The sequence below is a fragment of the Bemisia tabaci genome, chromosome 8 (assembly GCF_918797505.1).
Source record: "Bemisia tabaci chromosome 8, PGI_BMITA_v3".
Classification (NCBI taxonomy): Eukaryota; Metazoa; Arthropoda; class Insecta; order Hemiptera; family Aleyrodidae; genus Bemisia; species Bemisia tabaci.
Genome location: NC_092800.1, coordinates 13,574,906 through 13,602,306, shown reverse-complemented (window position 1 = coordinate 13,602,306; position 27,401 = coordinate 13,574,906). Strand labels below are relative to the sequence as shown.

The window sequence follows — 27,401 nt, the reverse complement described above, 5'->3', positions numbered from 1 at the left end:
CCGTAAAATACTCCGTATATCTCTTCGTCTTCTTGTCTCTTATTCGTCGCATTGTGAGGAAATTATATATCTTTCGATTTTTGTAATGATCATTTTGCTGAAATCTGGCTCTAAATCATTTTTGTATCTCAGAGATAGAATCGCCATTGACATGTAAGGAAAAATAGTTATTTGCACTTTCAACTTGCCTAATAGATGCGCTTTATGAAAGACGATTTGTCCGTCTTTTTGGAAATCTAATCATCATTGTTGCCAAGTAGGTCACTCCGTAACATGTTCAATTGGCAAAAAAGTTGTTACGGTCTTTACACTCTAACTTACCAATATGAACATATTTTTTCACATCACAATTTATCATTTCGCAGTATATTAAATATTTTGCACAGTCTGTTGAATTGCAAAAAAAATTTCAAATTTAGAAATTATCAATTAAATTTAGAAGGCAACAGAACACTGAAATGAAGCCTGTAGAACCATTTTACGCCACGAAATAAAAGGTTTCTTCTCTTATAAAACGTGAATCCAGCAAAAAATTAGAATTTACTGCCCATGCGTCTGCGTGCTCACATTTTTTCCCAATCGATTGTTTCCTCCACACATTCCACATCTGTGAGGTGGTGTTTTTTTAATTTTTTTTAATTACACAATCTATTCTATATTGAGATCAGGCTGTCTGCATGGTTACTCTAGTAATTTGTTCCCTTTGAAGTTCTTGTGGTACATATTTCAATTTCTAGTTGTACCTCCTATCTTAAAGATCTTCCTCATACTTCTACCTACCATATCGATCAGTGTTTTCATCGATGTATTTTTTTATTTTGACAAAAAGAGGGCAATTCAGTAAAGTGTTCTCTCTGTTGCAATGAATTAAGCACCACAACTTGTTTCGTGTTTCAGTTTCATGTCGTGCGTTAACATTCTTGAACAAGGAAACCTTTATTTTGTTTGTGAAACTAGCCAAAAAGATTCTCAGTTTGCGGTGTCGATGATAGTTTACACTAATTAATGTCTTGACAGACTTAAACCAATTGCCCTATCGATGAAGAAAAAGTTGAGAAAAGTTTTGGATTTCCTCTTATCAATTTATTTAGTTACACCGCTCTGAAGATGAAAAAATGTCTACAAAATATCTTGTCCTGCATTTCCCCTGAGCTGCTCTAGAAGAAATCATGTGAAAAATTCAATATATGATGTAATATTATGTGACAATCAGCCGTAAACTTTCTCTAATTTTGTCACTAGATGTTTGCATGAGAAAAAATTGAATACTGAATCAAAGTTGGTATACTTTCGGGGGGTTTAGGGGAAGCCAATTCTGTGCGATTGAATAATTCACTTAATCAATGTAAATAATTTCTGAATTATTTTAATAAATAGGATTGTGCATGACGAAGTTAGCCATGAATGCACAAAAGTGTACCTCTCCTTCCAATACGAATGAGATCGGTCCTTGTTAGTTGTTTTTTGATGGTGGTACCTACAGAATGTGTTTCCTTTTGTTAATTTAGCAGATTACCTGAAATCCTACATGTGTCTAATTGTCTACTCTGTTTATTCTCAATGGGTTTGTGTTTCTGAGGTAGAGTTAGTTACTGCTACCTTCAGATTGCAAGTGTATTTCGTCAAAATATCTATGGTACTCACTGCCCAATCTTAATAGCGTTGACATTGTGACATGGATTACATGAGCTTACATAGAACCTAGTTCTTAATCTGTAGCTGTGCTTATGATATAAAGTTTCCATTTCATTTATTGTTGCTGGAATTAAACTTGAAGATAGTGAGACGGAAAGACAAAGTTTTAGCCGGTATCCCTTTCATCAACTCAGGTGTTGATAAAATCACCAAAAGGCTTCTTGCTTCTTGCAATCAGAATGTATGCTGCTAGATGTAATGTGAGGAGGGTCTTTCTTCAGTTGGTGGGTGTGCATAGCAAGGAGTAAAGTTATATGTAAAGTAATTTAAGTTTAAAGACTAGTCTTGTGTCTACAATTGAGAAGCAAAGATTAGTTAGTGAATTAGAAGTGTATCAGAAATAATTTAACCATCAACTATTAAGTAGCAGAATTTTTTTTTCATCCTTGCATCATGAATTGACAGAGAATCCGCTAAGGAACACTGAAGCAAACCCTATCGATGGAACTTCCATGTGTATGTGGAGGAAGCAAAATGCAGATGAACTATTTCGACTAGATCATTTAAGATATTAATAGTAGTATGTGCAGTTCTAAGGTGGCAAGTCTTCTGATTCTAATTCCAGGTCACTGATTAGAAAAATAGAAGTTTGCGGGATTCTAATTTGATGTTTGTTTATTTGTTTTGTTTCTAGTCATTGATGAAGATGAAGCCAAGCATGGTTGGATTGAAGGCTTAGCCATTCTAATATCTGTAATAGTAGTTGTTATAGTCACAGCATTCAATGATTATACGAAAGAACGCCAGTTCCGTGGCCTTCAAAACAGGATAGAAGGCGAACACAAGTTTGCTGTAATACGGCAGGGTGAATTAAAACAAATTTCTGTTGGTGATATAGTTGTTGGTGATATCTGTCAGGTAAGAAACTCCACCCTTCCATTCAGGCTTTACCGACTGACTTTCCCACATATTTAAGATACACTTTCGTCCAATATTCAGGATAGCAGTTCAAGTTTAAGACTTCATTACAACATTGCCAGCTTACACTATACAGTAGTAAAATCGCCTTAAAATTATGTTGAGCATGTCACAACAGTCTTAATCATTTTCTGTATTTCACAATTTGGGTGGTCAGCAAACGAACATCTAGCAAGCTGTTATCAATATTTTTCACACGGATTTCAATTGTTCTAAGCATTTAAAAGTAAAAAGTGAGACCTCTAAACTATTCGGAAAAAGTGCTTGGGGAAAGCTAATGCTGAAATACGATTGAAATAACAAGGTTTAGAACAGCTCGCAGGGCTGCTCCTTCAATTAGGATAGGTTTGCCATGTCTCCCCTTGCAAATGAAGAAAAACCAGAGAGTATGGAAGGTTAAAGGCCCGACTGGATAGGGAAAACCTGAAACACAAGTTTGCCGTAAAAGCAAGAAGTTGCGTACGTCGACGCGAGAGTGCGTTAGCATCTGCAACTCGTTAACAATAGATTTGCAGTAGTTGGAGTCATCACTGACCAATGAGCAAGCTGAAGGTACTAGCGCGCTCTCGTGTCAACGTACGCAACTTCTTCAACTTCTGTTTCAGTTTTCTATCATTGAGTCGGGCCTCTAACCTTCTATACTCTCTGAGAAAAACAAAGAGGAAAAAGGAAAAACTCCGTATGATCACGGATAATTTGAAATAATGCAGTACAGACCATTCACGTTTTGCTTCAAGAAGTGGATCTTAGACTTCTCTGATGTCCTCAATAAGAATTTCCCGAAACTTTACCCTTGAAATCTTTTGTGTGGAACAGACCTCCTCAGAAAAAACACTCATTATTTGAAATTTCAATAAAATCACCCACTCTGGAGTTATGAATTATTTTTAATTCTTTCAGATCAAGTATGGTGACTTGCTTCCTGCTGACGGAGTATTGATTCAAAGCAATGACCTCAAAGTAGACGAATCTTCGCTGACCGGAGAGTCAGATCATGTGAAGAAAGGGGAGTCGTTTGACCCAATGGTGCTGTCCGGGACGCATGTGATGGAAGGGAGTGGGAAAATGCTCGTGACTGCCGTCGGTGTCAACTCACAAGCGGGTATCATCTTCACGCTCCTTGGTGCTGCTGCCGATCAACAAGAGCAAGAAATCAAGCAGAAACGGAAAGGTAAGAGCTCTCGCCGTGTCAAATATAACGCTATCGAATTGAGTAGGTATCATTTGTTTACCCCTGGACCTATAGAGACTGTGTTCACCCCCCGAGCAGCATGATAATACCTCTGTCACTCTCGATCGGAAATTAGAGTTGATCATAGTTTTCAAACATTGCTGCCAGATTGTGTGGTCAAAGAAATCCCAGCTTAAATCAAAATATGGGAAATATAGTAGGTTTCACTTCATCTAAAAAAGGTCAGTTGCAAGTGTCACCAAATAATCGAACTGTGCTCAATTCTTTTTAATTGTTAATCATGGACCAAAAGAAAAGGTGCCAAGTTTAGAAATATGATTTTTGATTTCTCATTAAAATTTGACAGAAAACACGATTTGCTCATCAAAAATTACTGTAAGTAAGAACACAGGGTGGGGATGGAACATTGCTCTCGGTTGAGAAGCCTACCCAATCAGTTACAATGTGGGTTTAATTCAGGTATACTCATGTTTTTGTTGTGAGTGGGAAATCCAAATTTCTTGTAACCAGTGCTGAATGAAAATGCCATTATCTCAGTTTGAAGTCAATATAAGTTATTTTAGTTGAGCAAATCGTGTTTTAGGTGAAATTTTGTAAAGGAAACATATATCAAAATGGTTCAATTCGTACCTTGTCTATTGGTCCATTCAAATCGGTTTTTACGTACTCTCGATTACTCTAACTTAATTTTGAGGTTAGTTTCAAGTGGTTTAATTAACCACTCAATTTGGCAACTGACTTTGAACGTGATTGTACAGCATGGACCCCTGTATTTGATTCATAGTGAACTATGACATCTTGCTTGAATCCTGCACTGACTGAGGTCATTATTTTTTTTGTCACCGAAGTGAATTTCCTCTAACCTTGGCCTACTTACAGAAATCTTAAAATAAAGCTCGCCGATTTGAACTTGCTGCACATTTTTTGCAACTCTTGAAAAGTGAAACACATGCATCTATCCATAAGATTTTTGTATTTTTGCCAGAACTGAGACTATTTTTAAATTTTTGATAATTTTTGAAATTTATTTGAAGTTTCATCCAAGCTTTCAATCAAGGAAGATTTTTTTTATTATTATGAGGATTATGAGGATATATCCATCTTTCCAGCAGCAAACCTTGAATTCGGAAATTGTCAGAGAGAAGAAGTGTTAAATTTTACTTAAACCTCAGAACATAGTCAAGAGGAAAATTGGGGAGGTCTATATCTCCTCCCTTCAGAAAATCCCTGATTATGTCACTGACTTTACTATTTTTCAATAACATAGGCTTAACGGGTGATAGTCCATGTCATTGAAATGCCTTAATTATTATAACCTCAATGGAAGGTCTTTTCATCCATCAGCGTTTTGACGGATCTATATTTGTACCAATGAGGAACAGTATTCTATAGCCCCTGCCTCCTTCCATTTCCCTCTCTTCGTACCAAAGACAATGGGAGGAAAACTTCAGAGTGGATTGTATAAATGATGTATATGCTACAACAAATAACTGAAGAAAGTTAATTTTATTTTTTCACAAGCATTAAACAGAAAATTTATCGGTCATTTCATAAATTATGGTGTCCGATGATCCAAGATGAATCAGTCTGAAAAGGAACAAGAAGTGCTGGGAAAAAGGGCATGTACAATTAAATTGGAAATCAAAATAATTTTTTTTAAAAGTTCTGATAACAGGATCATCCATTTGAATCATTTGACACCCTACCCACTGAAAAACGGAGAAAATGTTCTTTTTTTTTTTCTTTCCTTTCCAGATTTATGTTCTAAAAAATGTGTCTCCATTGTCTTCAACACTTTTTGTATCTTACATTTTAATGTCAACCTAAAAAAGATATTCTTCATAAAATCGAAACTAATAGATACAGATAAGCTATCATCGTAGATAGGATTAATAATTAACACAAAATTCAATGGGACTTATGTGTGAAATCTGATAAAAGAGCTTCCCCAAAAAAATTGAGAGCTGTCTGGTTCTGAATGAACCGTTTATAGATAATGAAGAGTTTGGAATACGGTTTGCAGAAACTTGTAGTCAATTTCATTAGCATCATTAATAACTAACGCTCCTCAAAACTATGATGATAGCTTGTTTCCGCAATGATAATTATGCACCCCCTCAACGTTGTTTTAATGTCTTGAATGTTCAGGGGAAAAATGTTTGAAAACCCTTGAGATATCTCCTTAACCCATTTGGTATTATATTCTTGTGTTAAGAATTTTACATTATTTCCTTGTGGTTGCGTAATTTCCGAAATCAAGTCAAAACAAGTCGTCAGTTGACTTAAGTTTCTCAGACGACAAAATCCACTAAGAATAACTTATAGTAATTTTTTAATCACATCCATGAGTGATGAATAGATACCACTAGCTAACAAACAATACCGTCTAGCTGCAACCTGACGATTTTGTTGAACGAAGAGAAAACTTCGCCATTTTCGCAATTTTAAGGTTAGTTTTGCAATTTTTTCATATATTACAGCGTCATTGGAGCGCTCCCCTACAGAATTGAAAAACAATTAAAATCATCAGTGTATTTTATACTAAAGAATGCAACAAACTTGCTAACTCCCTTTTGCCAAAATTGTCAGTTAAGCAGTATTCTACCGTCCAATGCAGAAAAGCCGTCCCTCCATTTCAGTTTCGGCACATTTTTCTCAGACAAAATGCTCCACAGCAAGAAAGGCTGCGAATATCCATCCTTTGTACTTCCATAATGACTTTGTTACACCATTAGGAAGATGAATTGAGAATATGGAGCATGGAGGTGGCCAGGTTTCCTTGTAATGCAGCATTTTGTCTGAAGGATTTTAAAATCTGGAATGGATTTACAGCGTTTTTGCGTTAGATGGCAGTATTGTTCGTTTAGCCATTGATATCCTACGCTGTCTCAAATTATCTCTGCGGTTTTCAAACGACTTTCACCCAGTCTCCCAAAAAGGCGTAGTGGTTTCATCAAAGTGTGGTACTTTTATGTGTTGACTAATACATTTCCCTGTTGCATGCTCCTCTCAATGTCCAGAAGCCAAAAAACAGGGCAAGAAGAAGAAGAGCCTAGCAGGTGATTATCAATTTCAACGTTACGTAATCTCTCTTCTATCCGTCTAACACTCTTTTTTGTTGCTTTCTCTTTTTCTCTCGGTTACTTGATCATTTCTTCAACTGATAGCCAACGTCTGAAAATGAACAGTGCAAAATTTTACTTTCGACACACTGTAAGCGTCAGAAATGTTAATACTCAACTTTAAAATGGGAAACTGTCGGCTTCCTGTGGTGTAGTGATTGTAGCGCTTGCTCTACGATAGGGAGGTTTTGGGTTTGATGGTCTCGAATGACGGTCACCTGGGGCTGGCTAGCTGGCTAGATTAGGGATTGAGGTGGATGGGAATTTAGGGACGGCAAGCGTGGGATTATCCCCTGAGGGATGTTTGAAGTTACAGAGAGAAAAAAAAAATAACAGTTTTGTTTAATGTGAAGAATATCAATTTCAGACAAGGAATATAGCTGTAACTAAATTTGAATTCATGTGATTTTTGAACTAACTAAACATTATTTGTTTATGAGTTGTATCGGCGGATCCAGTAAATTGGCAACTTTGCCCTTTCTCCATTTAAACTTACGGAATTTTATCGATTCTTGGAGGGGCCAGGTGCTCTGACAAAATCGATTATTTAGCATAGGTTTCAATGGAAGCACTATAGTGTTGCCAAATGGCTGGATCCGCCTCTGATGAGTTGACTTGGGAATGGCTCCTTGATTTGCTGTGATTTCCGTTTTTTAACTGAGGAGTCAATTTGTTTTACTGCTACTAACTCACTTTTTTGAGCTTCCAATTTTTGTGTCGGCAGTAGGAAGTTCAAAGATCGTCAACGTTTAACTATCTGCTTCATTTGTTTGGGCATTTCAATTCCTTCATTTCATTTCATTATCTAGTTTTTATTAATTTATATTTTTCCTCTCTTCCTCATTTTTATTCGTTAATTTTTTTAACTTAATCAGTTATGTATCTGTGCTCTTTTGATCTCTTTTTTTTATCAAGGCTTTCCTTTTATATCTTATCCTCAAGTTCTATTTTTTGAATTTTTCATTATTCTTCTACTAGTTTTTGTTTGGATTTTATTCTCTTATCTCTTTGTTGTACTTACATTATCGTAAGGCTTGAAAAATAAAATTGCTTGTCAAAATGTCAAAACAATCATCTCAGATAAGAATTTATTCTCAAAATGGAAAAATCCTAACAAGGGGGATAAAAACTGCCAGGCAAATTGATAGAGCCAATTATCGTCATTAACCAAAGTTCGTATGATCTTTCCTCACATGTTCAATGATTTTATTTCAAATTTAAATGGAAACTTGTTGTTCTGTCTCCTTTTGAAAAAATCTGCTGCGACAAGAATTACTCATCACATTTAGTCAATAACTGTATATCCTCAAGTTCAAAAACCACCTGTTGCTCGCACCCACATGGACCATCAAATGTGACAAAGTATCCTTTTAGTATGTTCGATTTTATGTATAGACTTTGTACAAAACACAAAGAGGAACTCTCTGTAGAAGCATGGATAGAAATCCCCTCGCATAATCCTTTAGATGATTGCACTCTTCGTTCATGATCTAATATTGATTGTTTTGGCACTGAACAGACTTCTAATCAGTTCATCAGTTCGCCTTGCACAAGAAAATACCAGCAATGGACCAGTTGAGCTGGTCATAGAATCTTATCTTGGTGATTTCAGATCATAGGTGGACAAGATAAGATCTGTCCTAATTCCAATTTTCCACATCAAATATTAACGGAGATATCTCCCTTGGAACAAAACGGTGTATAATGTCATAAATGCATACCATGGTTTCCTCCGACTTTGTTTTAATCCATACTTTAAGTGAAACAGTCTGTGCAAATGTGTGTACCACAATGATGAATTCAAGGTGGAGGAAACCATGGTTTGTACAACCATGGTGGATGACATCATACGCTGTGTTTTACGGTCACCTAAAAACAAGGTTGTCATGTTTAAAGTTTTTCTTATGTCAGTGTGAATAAATTGTGGAGGCTCTGTACTCAAAGTAGGCACCAATTTTAGAATCACTCAAAGGGTGTTCAAATTCTGGATTAGACCTGATCCTGAATGCTTCATACGTATGTAACATAAACATTGCGAACTGAGTTGGTCAGTTTCTGAGACCAACCATTAATTTGACTAATAATGAATATCAATGGCAAAAGTCAAGAAATGTATAACTCAGATTTTGATGTTGCAAATTTGTGTTACATTGTTTCAGAAGGAAATTAATTTGTAGGGTTTTTTTTTTTCTTTTTTTTTTTTAAACTTTTGGTTAATTTACTTAAAGTAGGTACAAAGATGAAGCATAAAGCATGATCAAAGATTTTGAAATGTTGCCATGGATTTAAAATTTTCATCTCAAGCCATGGAAATGCTTTAGTGAGTTTTTTCTCTTCATCACAAGAGTGATTTTTCTATCCATCTCTCGGCCACTTTTGTCGAGAGCTAGTTATAAATGGGTCATCTCTTTTTTGTCCAGATGATGAAGGTATTACCAGCAATAGTCGTATTGGTGCTACAATCCCCGCTGCTGCCGAAAATCACACCCAGCCTTCTTCCGGTGGTGGAGGCGGCGGAGAAGAAACTACGAAGAAAGAAAAATCCGTTCTTCAAGCTAAACTTACCAAACTAGCTATTCAAATTGGTTATGCAGGTAAGCGCAATTTTTTTTTTCTGTCACTCAATTCTTAATCGAGACGATTCATAAAACCAACGACCTCAAGCCACAATTCAAAAAATTTAAAATTAAATGATTTTTACCAGACCCTAGAAGAGCATTCAATAACATCTCCGGATAAAAGCGCCCACAAACATCATATCATATCATATCCTAGTTATGACGGCAAAGAAGTTTGAAGATAGTCGCAGTTTCTAGTGGAATGCCTATTGACTTTGACCACAAACATTGAAATGGGCCTTATTTGAAGAAAATTGAAAATCAATTAATTAGTATTATTACATAGAATACATGACTTTCATCAATCTTTTCGTCATAGCAATGCTCGAAAAGGTTAAGCCGCACTGGAACCATGACAGTTTCAAGTTCTAAGATCGAAATAAGTGGTTTTAAAGGAAGAAAAAGAATTTATGAAATCTATCTTTCAGAGTCGGATACTTTTGTTTTAATGCACTCTTTTTCTGTAGCCATCTGTACACAGTCGCTAGTAACCAAGGGCTCTCATTTTTGTTTCAGGTTCAACGATAGCTGTGTTCACTGTTGTTATTTTAGTCATTCAGTTCTGTGTAAGAACGTTTGTCATCGAACAGAAGCCTTGGAAAAATATCTATGCAAATGAATTTGTACGGCATTTAATCATTGGTGTGACAGTCCTTGTCGTTGCTGTGCCTGAAGGTTTACCTCTAGCCGTCACTCTTTCATTAGCTTACTCCGTCAAGGTAAATTTTAATCTTAGATCTAAGCTGCATTTTTTTAGAATTTATTTAGCAGTTTTCTTCTCCCAAGCTGATTTTGGAGAGATTGGGTTTAATCAGTTTATTTTATCCAGTTAACTACCTTATTAATCTGGAATTCTTAGCGACGGTAATTCTTACAGTTTGGTCGCAGTGTCATAGAGATAATTGTTATAGCTGCCCTCCATACAACAAGTAAATGACTATGCACAGGCCCCTAGAATTTTTCATTGCCACTCATTGAATACTCTCAAAGTTGTGAGCTTTCAACCAATGTTCGACTTTATTAGTTCCTTTAGCCTCTTCTCGAAAACATTCATTTATGCGCTAGTAATTTATTAAGCCCAATAGACACTAAACAGGGTTAAAAGTTAAGTTCTCCCAAAACATGGCTCCTCTCTAAAATCGCATTCAAAACAAGATGGAAGAAGCTGAAGTGTCAGTTTCGAACATATTAATAATTCAACATTTTCTGCGGATGTTAATTCTAGAATCTGTCTTGTTTAAAAACTACAATTAGGCAGAATCAAATCACAAATCAAACTGATTTTTGGGTGCTTTATGATAAAATTGCTCTTTTTTTATGAAGGAGAGGTATCGTTAAGGGCTGTTTTCTCCAACCCTTACTGACGTTCCTAAACTCTACATTTTTTTTGCTCATTGAGGGTCAATATTTTGAAAAAATTATTTGGATTAAAATGTGGATTTTTCGGCATTTAATCACCGACCCGTAACACCTCCATTTTCTGCCAGAATTGCCCTTCAGACCCATGTTCAGGGCAGCATTAGACCCGCCAAGAGACTGTAAATGATCAAATCAAGATGCATTCTGTAAATTATAGACCTTCCATGAGCCAAAACTGCAAAGTTGAGAAAATTGAGCTAGAGTGGGTCTAAGAACGGTTCCTATCGATACCCCTCTTTTTATAGTTCTAATGTTAGCAATTAATGTTGTTGTCTTACTCATGAGTTGGTTTTGGAAATGACGATGTGGAGCATGTCCTACAAGGTTTGAATGAAGTGTTAATGCGGAAATAAGGCCTAGTGGTAAGGTAATGTTTATTCTGCCTAGTATTCTATCCCAGGTTTAAAACTCGTTTTAATTTAATTTTGATTTTAATCTGTTCGTAACTCACCCTCCTCTTTTTATTTCTCTGCCCTGGAACAGAAAATGATGAAGGACAACAATCTTGTAAGACATTTAGATGCCTGTGAAACAATGGGAAACGCTACTGCCATTTGTTCCGACAAAACTGGAACACTTACCACCAACAGGTAAGGATTACTCTCATTATATTTTTGCTTTTAATTCCTCATGCAAGATGATCAACATTTTGTATGCATTTTGCAACATCCAAAGTGTTAGCATAAGCAATTTTTTCTTTCTGATTTTTCTCATATCTATGTGTATACATATTGACTGATATTCATTTTTTATATTTTGCCTCATTTTCTGAATATTCTCTTCAACTTTCTCTTTGTTATAGAATGACGGTTGTTCAATCTTATATCTGTGAAGTTTTAAGTAAAACAATTCCAAAATTTTCCTCTATTCCGGCCGCAGTTGGTAATCTGATAGTGCAAGCCATCTCAATAAATTCTGCCTATACTTCCAAAATAATGGTAAGAAAAGATTCCTGTAATATTTTAAGGTAAGTATGGATGCTTGATATATATGAGGTAGGCACAATTTTGGCAATACCGGTTACCTCATTGTCTCTAATATTACAAACCTCAATCGTTAGCCAATGGATTGCAATAAATGTAATATTTTATCTTCCTTTAAGGAGTGTGATGTTTCATAGAATAATATTTTATTTAAAAGGCCCGGAGAAAAATCACTGCGCCCAAAAACAAGGGAATTAATTCAGTGTAAACTGTACGATAGGGATTCATTTGCCTGAAGATACGGAATATATTAAACATAAAAAAGCAAAATGATCATAATAATGAAATAGAGTCACAAAAACTATTTTACCTTTGAATTGCATTCAAAGAAACCCTGTTTGCTTTCTGAACATTCATAAAATCAAGCTTACACATTGTAGAATAGAATAGAATGGGTACTTAATTTAAATCCTGGGTAGGATTTTACAAAGGGGGTTAAATTGTGTGCTTATTACACTACTTAATACATTATATTGCCAAATTTGGCTAGCTAAGCTGCGTAGAACATATCTTAATCCGTTTCACGAAATCTGAGACTTTTTATTCGGCATTAAAATCCGTAAATGGCAACAAATCAGTCTCAAACGCGGGTGACCGGACCGCTTGCTGGACAGCTTCTTTTGTTTAGCGACCATAGGCCGGCAACCTGTCCATTGTGAGGGTAGGAACAATGGGCACCCTTCATCCCTCCTTAATGAGCCCTAGTACCCGGACTGAAATATTTTTCTCGCTGAAAAATTATCTTTTGGTGTGAAAATTTAGTTCCAACATGAAATTATGATAAAAACCCACTAAAATTTTGTCAAATTATCTTAATTATGAGCTGATGTACGGCATTTGCGTGTGACCGCGATCCGCCGTGAAATACTGTATGTCAGCTCAAAAGTAAGATAATTGGACAAAATTTTAGTGCGTTTTTATCATGATTTCACGCTGGAACTAAATTTTCACACCAAAAGATTAATTTTTCAGCAAGAAAAAAATTTCTGTTCGGGCACTAGGGCTCATTAAGGAGGGATGAAGGGTGCCCATTGTTCCTACCCCTCAACAATGGACATGGTTGCCGGCTCAATGGTCGCTGAACAAAAGAAGGTGTCCGGAGAGCGGTATGGTCACCCGCGCTCGAGACTGATTTGTTGCCATTTACGGATTTTAATGCCGAATAAAAAGTCTCAGGTGTTCAAAACTATGGTGTTCATTTACACAGCCATTCAAAAGACACAAAACCAGTCTCCCAGCAAAGGCCCCATTGAGCAGCAACCTACAGATGATTTATCTACATAGTTAATGATCTAACTATAGCTGCAAATATAATAAAAATAGTACAATAGTACACATTGTATCCTTTTCAGTGATGCCTCAAAATTTTGAATGCTATGAACAAATAACCAATTCATTCGTTTTTTCTGTCTGTTTCAGCCTGGTGATAACGAGGGTGACCCACCCAAACAAGTTGGTAACAAGACTGAATGTGCTCTATTAGGTTTCGTTCTTGCTTTGAAGAAAGATTATCAAACGTGGCGGGATGATATCCCCGAAGAGAAGTTGACGAGAGTGTACACGTTCAATTCAGTTCGAAAATCTATGAGCACAGTAATTCCGCTCAAAGGTGGAGGCTTCAGACTTTTCACAAAGGGTGCCTCAGAAATAGTTCTTAAAAAGTAAGTCAATGAGCATCAGTGATTACTTTTTTTAAAGTTCCTTGAATCAGTTCGGGAGGCTGATTTGTTAAGATGTAGTACCTCTTTACAGGGTGACTTTAATTGTCATAGCCTTCTCTGGTAATGTTATTTGTCAATCTGGGTTGCTTGATAAACTGATGAAGTAAAATGAGGAAATTTAGCTGAAGAATCAAAACTTAGTTATGACTTAAAGCCATATCCCGAGTAACATTTTTCGACGGAAAAATCGCGATGTATTGCAATTTTATCAGTCAATCAACAGTAATGAAACCATGTGAATTTCTTAAAAAATTGCTTCAATGGAAGACACTCTACCTGCCTAAAGATAAAATTTATTTTTATGCACAGTTAATTTTAGTGAGAAAATGTGATATTCCTCTCTAAACTTAATTATTTGCCCAGTGGTAGAAAATGGATTTTTAGGAAAGCAAGTTTTTTTCTTTTTTAAACTTGTTTCCTAGAAAATTTAAAAAAAGTCTTTGTGATCATTCTTCTCCCACCAATGATCAAAATTTGACAAAAACTGTTTAATTTTAATCAGTCTGCAATTAATCGAAAAAATCAACTCAAAATCAGAAGTATTAAATTTATCGCTGTCAAAAAAATAGTTGTTTTAATGTAATTTACTCAAAATTTCCATCCCTAATCTATCTTTAACTATTGGTTTCAAATAAATTTTGTCAAATGTTTTTCTCAAGAATGTATGATTCAGTGTCGTCATGAGCCCTTCGTAACTTTTTTTTCCCTATCACAGATGTGCTTTCATCTATGGAAGAGATGGCAACCTCGAAAAATTCACACGAGACATGCAGGACCGACTGGTGAACCGTGTCATTGAACCGATGGCAGGTGACGGTCTTCGGACCATCTCAATCGCGTACCGCGATTTCGTGCCTGGCAAAGCAGAAATCAACCAGGTTCACATCGATCAAGAGCCCAATTGGGATGATGAAGACTACGTAGTAAGCAATTTGACCTGCCTGTGTGTCGTCGGTATTGAAGATCCAGTCCGTCCTGAGGTTAGTTATTGTTTCTACCACCCTTTGAATCAAAATGAAAGAGCTAAAAGTTCGCCAAGAAAATTCATAAAGCAAAGACGCAGGGTTGCCACAGTCAGGGAATACCAGGAAAACCGGGAAATGTTAGGGAATTTTAAAGTCATGAAAAACCTGGAAATGTCAGGGAAAATGATGAAAGTGTCGGGTAAAATTATTAAGTCACCTTTATTTGCTTTCTAGATTGGGTTTGATGTTTCGCACAAAAAAATTTTGCCTGAAAACCATTTCAAATTATGTCTTTTTACCACCTGGCATATCTTCAATTGTCAGGGACTTTCACCAAAGTGTGTCGGGAAATTTCATTTTCTAAATTCTGTGGATGCCTCGGGTTATGAGAGGCTTGCTTTTAGAGGATAACCAAATTATCATTATTGAAAATAAGTGAATAAATAAATACATTTAAAAAACGGTTTTCCGAAAAGAAAAGTGAGTCAATAACATTTCAGTATTGGCAAATATTGCCAACCGAAAATTGAAGTCATGTATGACAACATCGGTGTAAAATCTCAGGAGCTAAAAGATGTTATCAAATATTTAATTTTTTTTACCCACTTACTTAATCATCATCGTCTTTCAACAAAATTTATCACTGCGCAGGTACCAGAGGCGATTAGGAAGTGTCAGCGAGCTGGCATTACTGTGCGCATGGTCACCGGAGACAACATTAAGACTGCAGGATCAATCGCAACCAAGTGCGGGATTCTGAAACCGGGAGAAGATATGCTTATTTTAGAAGGCAAAGAATTCAACGCAAGAATCCGTGATGCCAATGGAGAAGTAAGTTGCTTCCAATTTAACCTAATCTCGTTGTTGTATGCAAAGTATCATAAGCGCCAAGTCAAGACTCTAATTTTAATTTGAAGTAGGAAAAATGAGCTATGGCTCAAGTTACCCCTCAAATTTGACATTTACAGAGCTTACAAAGCCTCAGAAAGTCCTTTAATATAATTGATTATGGGAATCTTCCCTGAGCAATATGAAAGTCCTTGGAATTTCATCATCGGACCATTGTAAAATCAATAATGGTAATCTTTTATGAACAAAAACAGGCTTGAAATGCCTAACTTTCCCAGTTTAAGTTGCTCTATTTTTCAGGAGTGTTTTTTGCAACAGCTAACCAAAAGCCGCAAGCAATTTAGTGAAAGCTCCCTCCTCAATTTTGTAAGCCGGTCCAAGATTCCGTCCAAGTACCAACTAATAACTCAGTCAGAGTTTTGAGGGAAAAATCAGTCCTAACTTTGTTTCATTGTGGGCTAGAAATTTTTAATCTTACAGAATTTAATATGAGTGTCAATAGCGTATGATTCACTTACCATTTGAAACTTTTTATTTTAGGTTCAGCAACATTTACTAGACAAAGTGTGGCCTAAATTAAGGGTACTTGCACGATCGTCGCCAACAGACAAGTACACGCTAGTGAAAGGTATCATTGACAGTAAAATCAGTGACTGCCGAGAAGTCGTTGCCGTCACAGGTGACGGGACCAATGATGGTCCTGCCTTAAAGAAGGCTGATGTCGGTTTTGCTATGGTACGTAGTTTCATAAATTCACAGCTTTTAAAATGAGAAAAAGTCCAATTTCATTCCTCAGTTATAACTCCGATGCAAGTATTAGAATTTTTGAAAAAGAAAAAAAAGAGAAATGGACCCTTACAAAGTCAGCTATATATCTACACAGATCACACAAAATTATGCGCAAAAATCACCTACGACTCAGCCTCAATTATTCACTTCATTTCCCTTTATTTCTCCAAAATTTTGTTCATATACAGTTTTGTGACCAATGCACTTTTTGATAATGGGGAATGGATGAGGAGAGGGTACCTTGGGAAAATTTCCGCAAATAAAGAATAAAATAAGTATATAACTATGGGTCCAGCATCAAGTTAATAAAGTCTTACCTCCTTCAAGAGTTCAGTAAATTACAGTTTTAATGAAAGTGAGATTTTTAAAATTTGCTTTCTTATACTTCTGTCATTTTCTCGGAATTTTAGTCTCCCATATATCAGCTTTAGGAGAAATTTTTTTACTTTTGTTCAGCAGGGCTGAACATTTTTTCTCCCAAGTTTTAAGGAGATCCTGATCCTAACAGAAGCTAATAATTGCAATTTTTTCCCATTTTCACATTAGTGTGATGCACTGTAGAGTCGCAAAAACTATGTCAATACTCACTCAAACGTAAGTCGATATCAATGTTGCGGATGTGTTTTGTCAGTTCTACACTCAAGTATCCTCAGTGCGACTCATGAGTCTTTAACGGCCAACTTCAAGGAGACATTCTGAGGAAGCTGGAGAGTAGATTAGGCGAAACGTGTCTGCGATATCGATATCAATTCGCACACAAGTGAGAATTTACAGAGATTTTCAAATTTTTCTTATGCGATTCTCTTTAATTATTTAATGAATGTAGAGTTTGTAAAGACACACATCTCTGTCATTAAGAAACTGACATCTGAAAAAATCATATTCTTTCTCGCTAGTCTGTAAAATTCAATGATTCCTGATTGATATTCCTATCTCAATGTTGCCTTGTTTTGCATTAATTTTTGTTGTTGTTAGATACAGATCTATAACTGCTCTTTCTCCTTTCCCAGGGTATTGCGGGCACTGACGTGGCAAAAGAAGCATCAGATATTATTCTGACGGATGATAACTTCAGTAGTATAGTAAAGGCTGTTATGTGGGGTAGAAATGTGTATGATAGTATTGCTAAGTTCCTTCAATTTCAACTCACAGTTAATGTTGTTGCTGTCATAGTAGCTTTTATTGGAGCGTGTGCTGTTCAAGACAGTCCCCTGAAGGTAAGTCGCTTTCATCGTCCATTCTGTTGGTTTTTTCTCTGAGTCTATACATATTCTGGATGAGGAAACAGATCTCATATTTAAGTTTAACCCTGTATAGTGGCCCATCAAAAAAAAAAATGTAAAATCTGAGAAAATATCAGCGCTTTCTACATATTCAAACCGAGTCTCAATCTCACTCCCAGAGTGGAAATCAGGATGAAATTTTTCATTTCACTCCTTAGATCTTTTGCTGTGACTCAATGAGACTTCTTTTTCATAAGTCTAACTTTTAATTTGTATTTTTTTCAGGCTGTGCAAATGTTATGGGTGAATTTAATTATGGATACATTAGCTTCCTTAGCTTTAGCAACTGAAATGCCAACGCCTGACTTATTACTACGAAAGCCTTACGGGCGGACGAAACCGCTTATTTCTAGAACTATGATGAAGAATATTTTAGGACAAGCTGTTTATCAGCTGACTATTGTCTTTGCTTTACTATTTTATGGTATGTATTCACATTTTGAAAACACTATACCATAGCACTAATTAAACAGAAATACAAGTTTAGTAATTTTCTGGGAAATATGTTAGCAATTGATAAATAACTTCTCTCAGGTCAAAGTAAACATCTTTTGTCAATTGCATCAGACCAAAGCAGTCAAAGTAACCAGCATTTTTAAGGGCTAGTTAAGGGCTGCTATGCAATAAAAATGAACAAACAGCAAGTTACTAAATTGAAAAAAGGGTGACTGAATAAATAATATAAAATACGCTATACTACCCAAAATTAATGAAAATTGCTGTGTTTTCGGCCCTCTAGTTTCCTCTGTAAGGCTAAATTTCAGCTGGATCCAAGTAATTTTTAATTCTGATGTAAGTTAAAATGTCTTTATGGTAAAGAGACTGTAGGGCTTCATTGCAGGATCGTTTTTTAATGGAAAAAATTCTTTGTGTCAGGTTCAGTTTTCTATTTCTCCAGCATTTGTCTTTGCATGGACCGTGCCAAAGTTTCACTCAAGATATGTCTAATTTATTTCCTAATTTTCAGGTGATATATTCCTTGACATCCCTACTGGACGCAGAGCTGAATTCGGCTCAGAGCCTACTCAACATTTCACTGTCATTTTTAACACTTTTGTCATGATGACACTCTTTAATGAAATTAATGCCAGAAAAATTCATGGCCAACGTAATGTATTCGAAGGATTTTTCACAAATCCCATTTTTTACTCTATATGGATTAGTACTGTTATTAGTCAGGTAAGTCAATCTTATCATCTGCCTCTCTTTTTCATAGCTTTACTCCAATCAAAAAATTCAACCCTTCAACTAGAATGCAGAATTAGTAAACCACTAGATAGCTTATTTATTTTGACAGCTAGTCTGAAAGACAACCAATGAGTGAGTTAAGTTTGGAAGATTGACTCTTTAAAAGCTATTTTTCATAGTTTTTAATACTAGTGAAAAAGAAGAACACTTAAAATTTACCACAAAATCATTGTATGAATAATACCTACTTTATTTTAGACCGCAAAAATGTATTAGTTATTTGGCATCAGTCTTGAGCAATTCCTAACAAAAGCAGAAAACTTAATATCAGTTCAAAGAGTATATAGAAGACTTGGCATAGTGCAAATTCTTTTTACTTCTCTTTCATTCTCTGCTTTCTTCACTCCTAATCAATGTTTTCTTTTGTTTGAAGGTTGTCATTATTCAATTTGGTGGAACAGCGTTTTCAACGAAAAGCTTAACGCTGGATCAATGGCTGTGGTGCCTTTTCTTCGGATTTGGCACGTTAATTTGGGGTCAAATTGTTACAACTGTTCCTACAAGAAAACTCCCAAAAATACTCTCGTAAGTACTTTGAATCTTGTTTCAGTAAACTTTGGTTTTGTGCAAAGGTTGAATTTACGAAAATGAAAATTGTTTGGTTCTCATCTATGACTTGAAAGTCCGAATTTTCAGAAAGTTGACTGAGTCACTCGATCTTTAGTACTATTTCGATGAGAGAACATGTAATGTGATGCATCATTTCTCACTTTGTCCAGCAGTCCATTCATGCATTGTAACAAGAGGTATGAATTCGTCCTCATCATAGCTTTTTACATTGCCCCTAATGCCCGTGTTTAGTGACTGAGGATTTTCGTCTTGAGCAGGATTTCGCCTTATCTGTATGAATAGCTCAACTTTCGCAGTAATTTCTTCTCTAAGTTAATCAAAATTATTTAAATCTGTGTAGGTGGGGTCGAGGACATCCAGAAGAGTACTGTGAAGCAATTCACTTGGGTGAAGAGAAATATGACCCGGATACGGACAAAAAACCGCGTGCCGGACAAATTTTGTGGATTAGGGGCCTTACGCGTCTTCAAACGCAGGTATGTAGAATTCCTTGACCTTCCGAAGTGATATTGCCTCTTTCAAGATTCAACATTAGTCTGGTGCCTTTTACCTCAATTTGATATGAATGCGCATTTTTAAACAATATTAGTTGACACTGCTTCTCAATAATTACATCTAATCTAATTCAAACGTGATCTAAGTCAACCAGTTGTGTCAACTTTGGAATTTTAGAAGCTATTGATAGTAAATTTAATTATAGTCAAAACACTGTACTTATCGTCTCCAAAACAATTTGATGTTTGTGCGTAGTTCTTCAAAAATGGACTGATTCCTGAAGAGTCATTTAAATTCCTGTTCATGCTCTGTCATTTCTATAATTCAAAATCAACAGGAAACTGTGAAATCCCAGAATACTTGATTTTTTTCCTGCCAATAGTTTTATCATAGTTAATTAACCGAATGAAAATGTGTATTCATAATCTGAATTAATTTTTCAAGTCTTTGAATGCTGTTACCGTTGTTGAAGTGCATTTACTTAAAGTTTATTTATAGCAATGAACTTGATAATAATTATTTTATTCTCTTTATTATTGTGATTTCTTTATCGATAAGGAAGTTTAAAATCATCGATTTGGAAGTATAGAACTGGACAAAGAAAATCAAATTTCGAACACTCTATTATTAATTTAATATTTTATAGGAATTATGTTGGAATCATAACCACTAGTCAAAGAACACTAAAATTGCACATGTTTATTAGTTTCTTCAATTTCCTTCCTCCTTTTATTTTAGTGATTAAAGCCTCTTTCAGTTCTTCAACTGGAAGTTGCCTTATTCGTAATTTTATTTTCTTAGAAAATTAGGGTTTCGTCACTGATTTCTTTTTTTTCTCTCATGCAAGTAACCAGTTGATGAGTGCAATCCGTTTTCAGGCTTTTTGCTCTTCCGACAGTGCGTAGAATTAATCAATTTTACGCTGCAGCATAACTTGTTCTGAAATGAATATTTCAGCCAGTAAAACAACATTACCAAGATTGTGCTCGTCAAATGGCATGACTTCTTTTTTTTCTCTTTTTTTTTCTTTTTCTTTTTTTTAAATTTATTTATTTCATTTTATTTTTTTAAAAAAATTACTCCCATTCAAAGTTCTACATTTTACCAAGAGAAGCATTTCAATGCAATGTTTAGCTCTTCTTTTCTTTGTACCTTTTCAAAGGAATGAAATAACTCACCAAGCATCGTAATTTTAGATTTTTCAGACTCTTACAGTCTATTCAAAGTGAACAAGAAAATTGTGCAATTTCAAATCTTCTGCTTCAAATCTCAAATCTTTTTCTCGTAAATCCACCTGTGCTTAAGTAATACTGGTGTGGATGTGCATGTGTGCATTCGCACACATGCTTACATTCGCTCTTTCTTTACATTGGGTTATTTTATCTCTCTATTCATTTTCTGTTTATTTTATCTCTTTCTTCATGTGCTATTCTGGGTTATTGCGCTATATGCCGTACAGAATCGACGTGCATTGGGGCTGTCTAATTTTTTCTATGTCTCTCTAAGTTTTTTTATTTTTGTTTTTCTCTTGTTTATTACTATTATTATTACAAATCAATTTATTTTTCTTGACTTATTTTGTGTAAACTGACCTAGGATAATTTCTCGTTGTTAGTTGCTTTTTTAAAATATTTATAATTTTGTCAGTATTGCTTCTCTACTCTCTGCAGTAGTACTATCTATTCCTCAACTGCCATTGTCTATTTTTCCACAGTATTTATTCTTATGATATCTCATTCCTCTTCATTCTTCGACAGAATAATTCTTTCACCCTTGACTTTTTTCCACGCTTCATGAGAGTACCCTCACTGCGTTTATGCCTGTTAAATTTGTAAATTGAATCGTTTTTATGAGCTCTCCAGCCCTAATGGGACAAATAACAAGAAACGGATCAACATCTCCATCCGTCATCATCAATCAATAATTATCTGTGTTGCCAAATGCTGTTCAACAACACTGGGAACTTACTGATCGGGATTTTTGGATGCTGTGCACGAAAAATTATCTAAGTGGAAGCTCACAAAATTTTCACCAGAAAATGAGAGCTAGGGTGGTGGAACGCACATAATGCATTATTCACAAACCTAAATTTTCTATTCTCTGAAAAGGTATCCTATCCTGGCAGGTTTCTACAAGCTATCCTCTATCCATTTCAATCCTCCTTCTTAATTCTCTTTCTCTCCTCTTGCTCATTTTGTAGGGTATTCTGAGTTTTATCAACAATTATTTGTTATTTTAATGAGATGATTCTATTGCACTAGAACGGGAAAGTATAAAATAGACATTTGAAACACACTTTTCAAAATAATTTGAAACCAGAGGAGAAAAAAACCAATTTTAAAGATCCGGCTCCTCCTTCCCTCTCTCTGAACAAAACGTTCGAAAAATATTTTTTAAGGTAGCAGTGCCTAGAAAGGGGTCAGTGTGAAAGTTTTGCATTATTCGCACAAGAGAAGTAAAGGATAATGTGCCGTCATCTGAAAGTGAGAGATTTTTAAAATGGGGAGTCAATTAAAAAAAAAAAAAAAAAAAAAAAAACACGAACGGAGAGGCTGAGAATTTTCTGCTTCTTGATCTAATAAACGGGAAATTCGCTGTTGAAGTTTCAAGGAAACGTTGCATTTTATCCCATCTCTGTTTGCCCTGATGGGTATAGAAATTTTATCTTCATATTATACTCTGAGTGAAGGAGTCTTTCAAAAATTCTCTCCAATCTGAAGGCTCTCTCTTCTCAAAGTTCTTTCTCTTCTCCTGTAGGTCTCTACTGACTTTTCTTTCCTCAGTGATACCCTCTGTTTATCGAACAGCTCTATCTTCTTCAGGATGACTTTTATTCCTCTGTGTTTTTCCACACTTTCTTCTTACCATTGAATATTGAATTTTAATTTTTATTTTGCATGCATTTAGAATCAAGGGTTGGGAAATGGGGCACTGGTACTACAATTTGCATTATGTGTTACTAATTTCATTCATCTGAGACCAAATTGTTTTCCCTGCATTGGAAAAAATTATCTTGGCTTCCCTCCTGTACTTACTTTTTTTGAAGTTCTGCAAGACTCCTGTTCCATTGTAATGACCTCAAGAGTTTATTTCATGCTGATATTCTTGCACAGCGTAAATGATTTGGCGCACTTGCATTGCTGGTGGGTCAACTCAGCTGAGTCTCTTTCAAGATACTTCGAAATATTGAACTCCATTCTTTGATCATGACTTAGACCCAAGAAGAATTATTCAATAATAAATTCCCCTTGGGAACGCACGGAACTCTTTGTTTGCAATGTTGAGCAAACTTTTCACAGAGGCCAATCCCATTTCTCTCCCAAGCCATACTGTGCAGTGAAGATAAGTTTGGTCTTTGGCATTTTCTATCTTGTCATTAAGAACCTACATTGCAAAGTTGACTCTCTTTTTTTCTTACTCATTTCAAAGACAAAGCTGCCGACCATTTTTTCTGTTATATCAACGAATTGGTTCAACGAATTTCGTCCACATCCTTTTCTTAGTCTCTTTGATCATGTTTGTCGGAAATGTTGACCACTAAACCTAACAGAAGAGACAAAAATCAGTGTAATGGCTTTGTCTATTACTCCTCTCTGGAAGTTTCAAGCTATCTTAGGTTTAGATTGGCTTTCTAAAAAAAAGCAAGAAGTCATGAACTATATTGCAATCATTACATGGTGATTGCAACTACAGTCTATGTCACAAAAATTGGCAGCTGAAGGATGGAGTCAGGTGAGCAGTTTGATTTATTCCTTAAGGGTTAATTGGCCGAGACGAGCTTCAGTCCTTTGAATGCGCCAATATACCTGTGTTTCAACCCTTAAAAAATACTCCAAGCCAGTCACTAACTCTGCTCCTAGCTGTCACTTTTTGTGTCGTACTCTATATTATAAGTCAAAGTGCCCAGTGTGATTTCTTCCCTTGTCTAACAGTGAAGTTTAAGTGCTCATGACTTTAAAATGGGCTTTACCCTGCATTGGACATTTTTGACGTACTTGAATTATCATCCTCTCGAAATAAAGCCTTTTCCCCTTTCTGCTTTCTTTTACTGTAATCATAGTGTTATCCAATTTTGCAAAATAGGTTCAATGACAATTTTTGTCTGTTGGAGGATGCTTCAGGAACTGGCGAAAATTGAACTGCAACTTTTATTCTCAGCTCACCATACAACTAAATTGCAATATCTGTATCGCACAGTCTCTAAATTTGTGCTTTTCTTTTGAGAAGTTTAAAAAAGAGCCTCCACAGAGTATTAAAAAATCACTTTCTACCTTTTTTGTGATCTAAGGAAAATGAGTGAGGAGATCAGAAGCCTCTCTGTGTTGATGGAGTAGATAAACAACTGATTAGTTTGGATTATTTTTTCTCCAAGTGAGTGGTCATTTTTTTCAATTTTCAACTTTTGCATTGAGTGTCAGTACCTACAGTTTTCCTGTTGAAGCTCCGACAGAAAGATTCCTACCAAATGATGTAGCTCCGAGTCCCTGACTGGAGCCTATAAGAATATATTAAGCTAACCTAGTCTTGAAAGTAAGCACTCAGTCAAGCAAACACTGCAAAAGTTTAATTTTCCCAATATTGAAGCGAAAATTGTATTAATATGTACTGGGTTAATGTTCAGTGCGTTTGCTAGCTGTAGTGAATGCACTCATTCCAATGCAATTCTACGAAGTAGTTCCAAAAGACACTCATTAGATTCTTGCAGCATCCTCCAAAGGTATGTTCACGAAGACCGGCAGGTCAACCAAAAGTATGGTTAGGTGCAGGCTGCCTGTCGGTTGTGCGTGAGCAACTTCATTCCTCCGCAGGTGATTTTATTTATCTTTTTATTTTTTCCTGTTGCTCACTGGTGGGGCGCATCATAATTTTCTACCATTCTCATTAACCATTAAATTTTTTCAGCTGCTTTGATGCAAGTGGTGGTTAACAGATTAGAACGGTGATGGTGGTGATGGTTGGGGGTTACGGACTACTACTTTTTATCAATCTTATTAATTTATGTACTGAGGTTACACTAATTCAATTCGTGTGCCACTTCTCAATTTTGTCAAGTTCGACGTTGAGACACAATCAAACTATGTTCCTTATGTAGGGAAACTTTCCTTGTTAAAATTATGTCGTTTGTCTCTGGTGTTTAGTGTTAAAGATTTTGCCATATCCTTGAAGTAGCGGTATCTTTAATCAATACATTTTCACAACAAGATTTTTCAATTTTGACCGAATCCCTCCTGAATTTTTAATTTCAAGATAATCATCGAGCGATTGTTCCCAATTCAAGCTATTTACAGAAACTTACATTATGGAGGAGGTAACATCACTAGCATTGTTGCAAGTCTCCTCCGTTGAAGGTTCAATATTAAAACTGCAACTGTCAAGTTCTCAAGCATTCTGACGAAATTGCTGTATTTATTTGCAGGAGTACAACACTTTTATTTACATCGATGTTTGGTCAGGAACATCAACGATGGTGAAACAAGGAACTTGATTTTCTCAGTTCAGGAGGATGATAATGCATCATTGTGTTTGGCTTTAACTGAGTTGTGACCGATCAGTTTTAGTTATCAAAACTAGTCCAATGGTTAAACTCCTAAACCATACATCTCTGTTGCAATGTTTCAAAATTTTCTACGCATAGGTTTTTTTTTTTTTTGAAAATGAAGCCGAATCAAAGTTAGAGTTTGAAATTTATTGAAGATGACTGAGGAATGCTGAAGAAGAATCAAATAAAATTACAAGATATTATATCAATTTGTTATCCTATCAAAACATAAAATATGTTCAAGAATTTTGGAATGTTGCAACATAGATTCAGAGTTCAGCTATTCAGTTGCTGTTTCTTTTCTCTTTTCAATTTTTTTAAGTGAACTTCTTAACAGTCTCATGAAGTTTGGGAAACACCATGATGGGAGATGATTATTTTTCTTGTTTGACCATCTACAGTTTGATTGTGCTCCCAAGTCGAACTGTGCTCAAATCATAGCTCTGCTGACATATGGACATGACTAGGAGGCATGATAAGCTCTTTTTTTTTTACTTCAAACTTTTGGAGCTTGGGTAAAAATGGAGTTTTGTCCTTATGTCAGCGGAGTGACAAAATGATCAAACTGGGCAGTCAAACTGATAATGTGATCGAGGAGCCACTTCACTGAAGTAGCTAGTCAAATTTGATCTTCTGTTCACCAGACAATCTCCCTAGTCGGTCAAAATAACAGATTTCGCAGCGACTCGCTCGTTAGCAGTTAGTTTGTCAGCTCAGTCAGATCTGCCTCTCAGCGCTTTCAGCTCCTCCGTATTCTGACTTGTTTCACTCTGAAGGTGCATCTTTAAATTCTATGTGTCCGTATTTGCTCTTGTCAGTGTTTCACCCCGCGCCTCTATATTTTTCATGGCCGTATGTGTTTTTGCGTGTCGATGTTTTTGTTTACTCTCCGTATTTTCGAGTGGAAAACCCGCCGGTGTTATTCGTCCAAGTTACATCTTTTCCCTTCAGCCTCTGCTGGTCTTCAAAATCGAGGTGTTCTTAAGTTTTTTTTGTTGAAAAAACGCAGCGCCAGCTGAATTTGTCGAAGGTTCTTTGATTAGGATATATTCTCTCAAGAAATTTTTATCTCTCATTCTTGGTAATTAATTGACAAAACTTCTCCCAACATGTAATCATGATGGCCATCATGGGCATTGCACCCTCTTCTGGATGAATAGAGTAGACACGAAACTAGCGTATCTCAGTGGCAAGATGTACAATTTCTCATTTTTGCTGAGTTTTGTGACAGTTTCATCCACCGGAGGATGACAAAATGTTTAAAATGGCCATCAAGATTACCTGTTAAAAAAAATTTTGTTTTTCAATTATTGAATCTAAATCGTATAAATTGTCTAAAATCAGCACAAGTTTTCAATCTCCCCCTGCCACTACTTCATAAAATAATAGTCCAAAAAGTCAAATCTAACAGTTCCCTCTTTAATAATCTCGATGAACTCTTAGTTGTCCGCAACGAAAACACTGTCAATTCGATATCATCATTACTGCCTCTTTTCCAAAGCCAGATCGCTCCCATAGATGGTATTAGCGTTACATCACTTAAAAAAACACATATATTAATTTGTTCTCATTGGCAGTATTGAAGTCGGTTATCTCATTATCATTGCTCTGATTCAATTCCATATAATGAAGAGTCCCTACGTTGACGTCACCACTAATAGCGCCTATAGCTTCCAAATTTCGAAGTTTTTGACGGCTAAAAATGTTTCAATTACAGTAATTCTTTTGTTTTGTTCGATTTCGATCCCTGTGCAAAGTTAACAGTATTTGAATTGAAGTAATTATTTTATAAATAAAAGAATAGAATGTCAACAGGTTTCTAAGTAATGCAGGTCGTATCATTTCGTTTATAATGACATGTTTATTTTTATGTCAGTGAAGTTGCAGTGGGAAGTTTTTTAAGATTTCTGCTTAATATCCTGATATCGAAACTTTTACTATTGTGCGATTGTTTACAACGCCTTTCCATTGACAGTGCCAGAAAAATTTAATAAT

At 35.7% G+C, this 27,401-nt stretch overlaps 1 protein-coding gene across 15 annotated transcripts in view; it reads left to right on the top strand.

Moving 5' to 3' along the window:
- Positions 1–27,401, top strand: part of LOC109033903 (plasma membrane calcium-transporting ATPase 3) — a 469,278-nt gene that overhangs the window by 411,947 nt on the left and 29,930 nt on the right. For 13 of the 15 annotated variants that reach the window (XR_011900360.1, XR_011900361.1, XM_072303337.1 and 10 more), the window contains 16 exons: positions 2,330–2,553; positions 3,514–3,784; positions 6,826–6,864; positions 9,348–9,521; positions 10,062–10,264; positions 11,448–11,554; positions 11,767–11,902; positions 13,367–13,608; positions 14,384–14,648; positions 15,285–15,464; positions 16,023–16,217; positions 17,282–17,488; positions 17,780–17,978; positions 18,522–18,733; positions 19,176–19,327; positions 19,713–19,848. Coding sequence is in view for 13 of the 15 variants with exons in the window: in XM_072303337.1 (XP_072159438.1) it covers positions 2,330–2,553; positions 3,514–3,784; positions 6,826–6,864; positions 9,348–9,521; positions 10,062–10,264; positions 11,448–11,554; positions 11,767–11,902; positions 13,367–13,608; positions 14,384–14,648; positions 15,285–15,464; positions 16,023–16,217; positions 17,282–17,488; positions 17,780–17,978; positions 18,522–18,733; positions 19,176–19,327; positions 19,713–19,848 (2,942 nt within the window). In the remaining 2 variants the exon portion in view is untranslated. The remainder of the gene's footprint in view (positions 1–2,329; positions 2,554–3,513; positions 3,785–6,825; positions 6,865–9,347; positions 9,522–10,061; positions 10,265–11,447; positions 11,555–11,766; positions 11,903–13,366; positions 13,609–14,383; positions 14,649–15,284; positions 15,465–16,022; positions 16,218–17,281; positions 17,489–17,779; positions 17,979–18,521; positions 18,734–19,175; positions 19,328–19,712; positions 19,849–27,401) is intronic. The other 2 variants (XM_072303338.1, XM_072303340.1) reach the window with 1 other exon arrangement.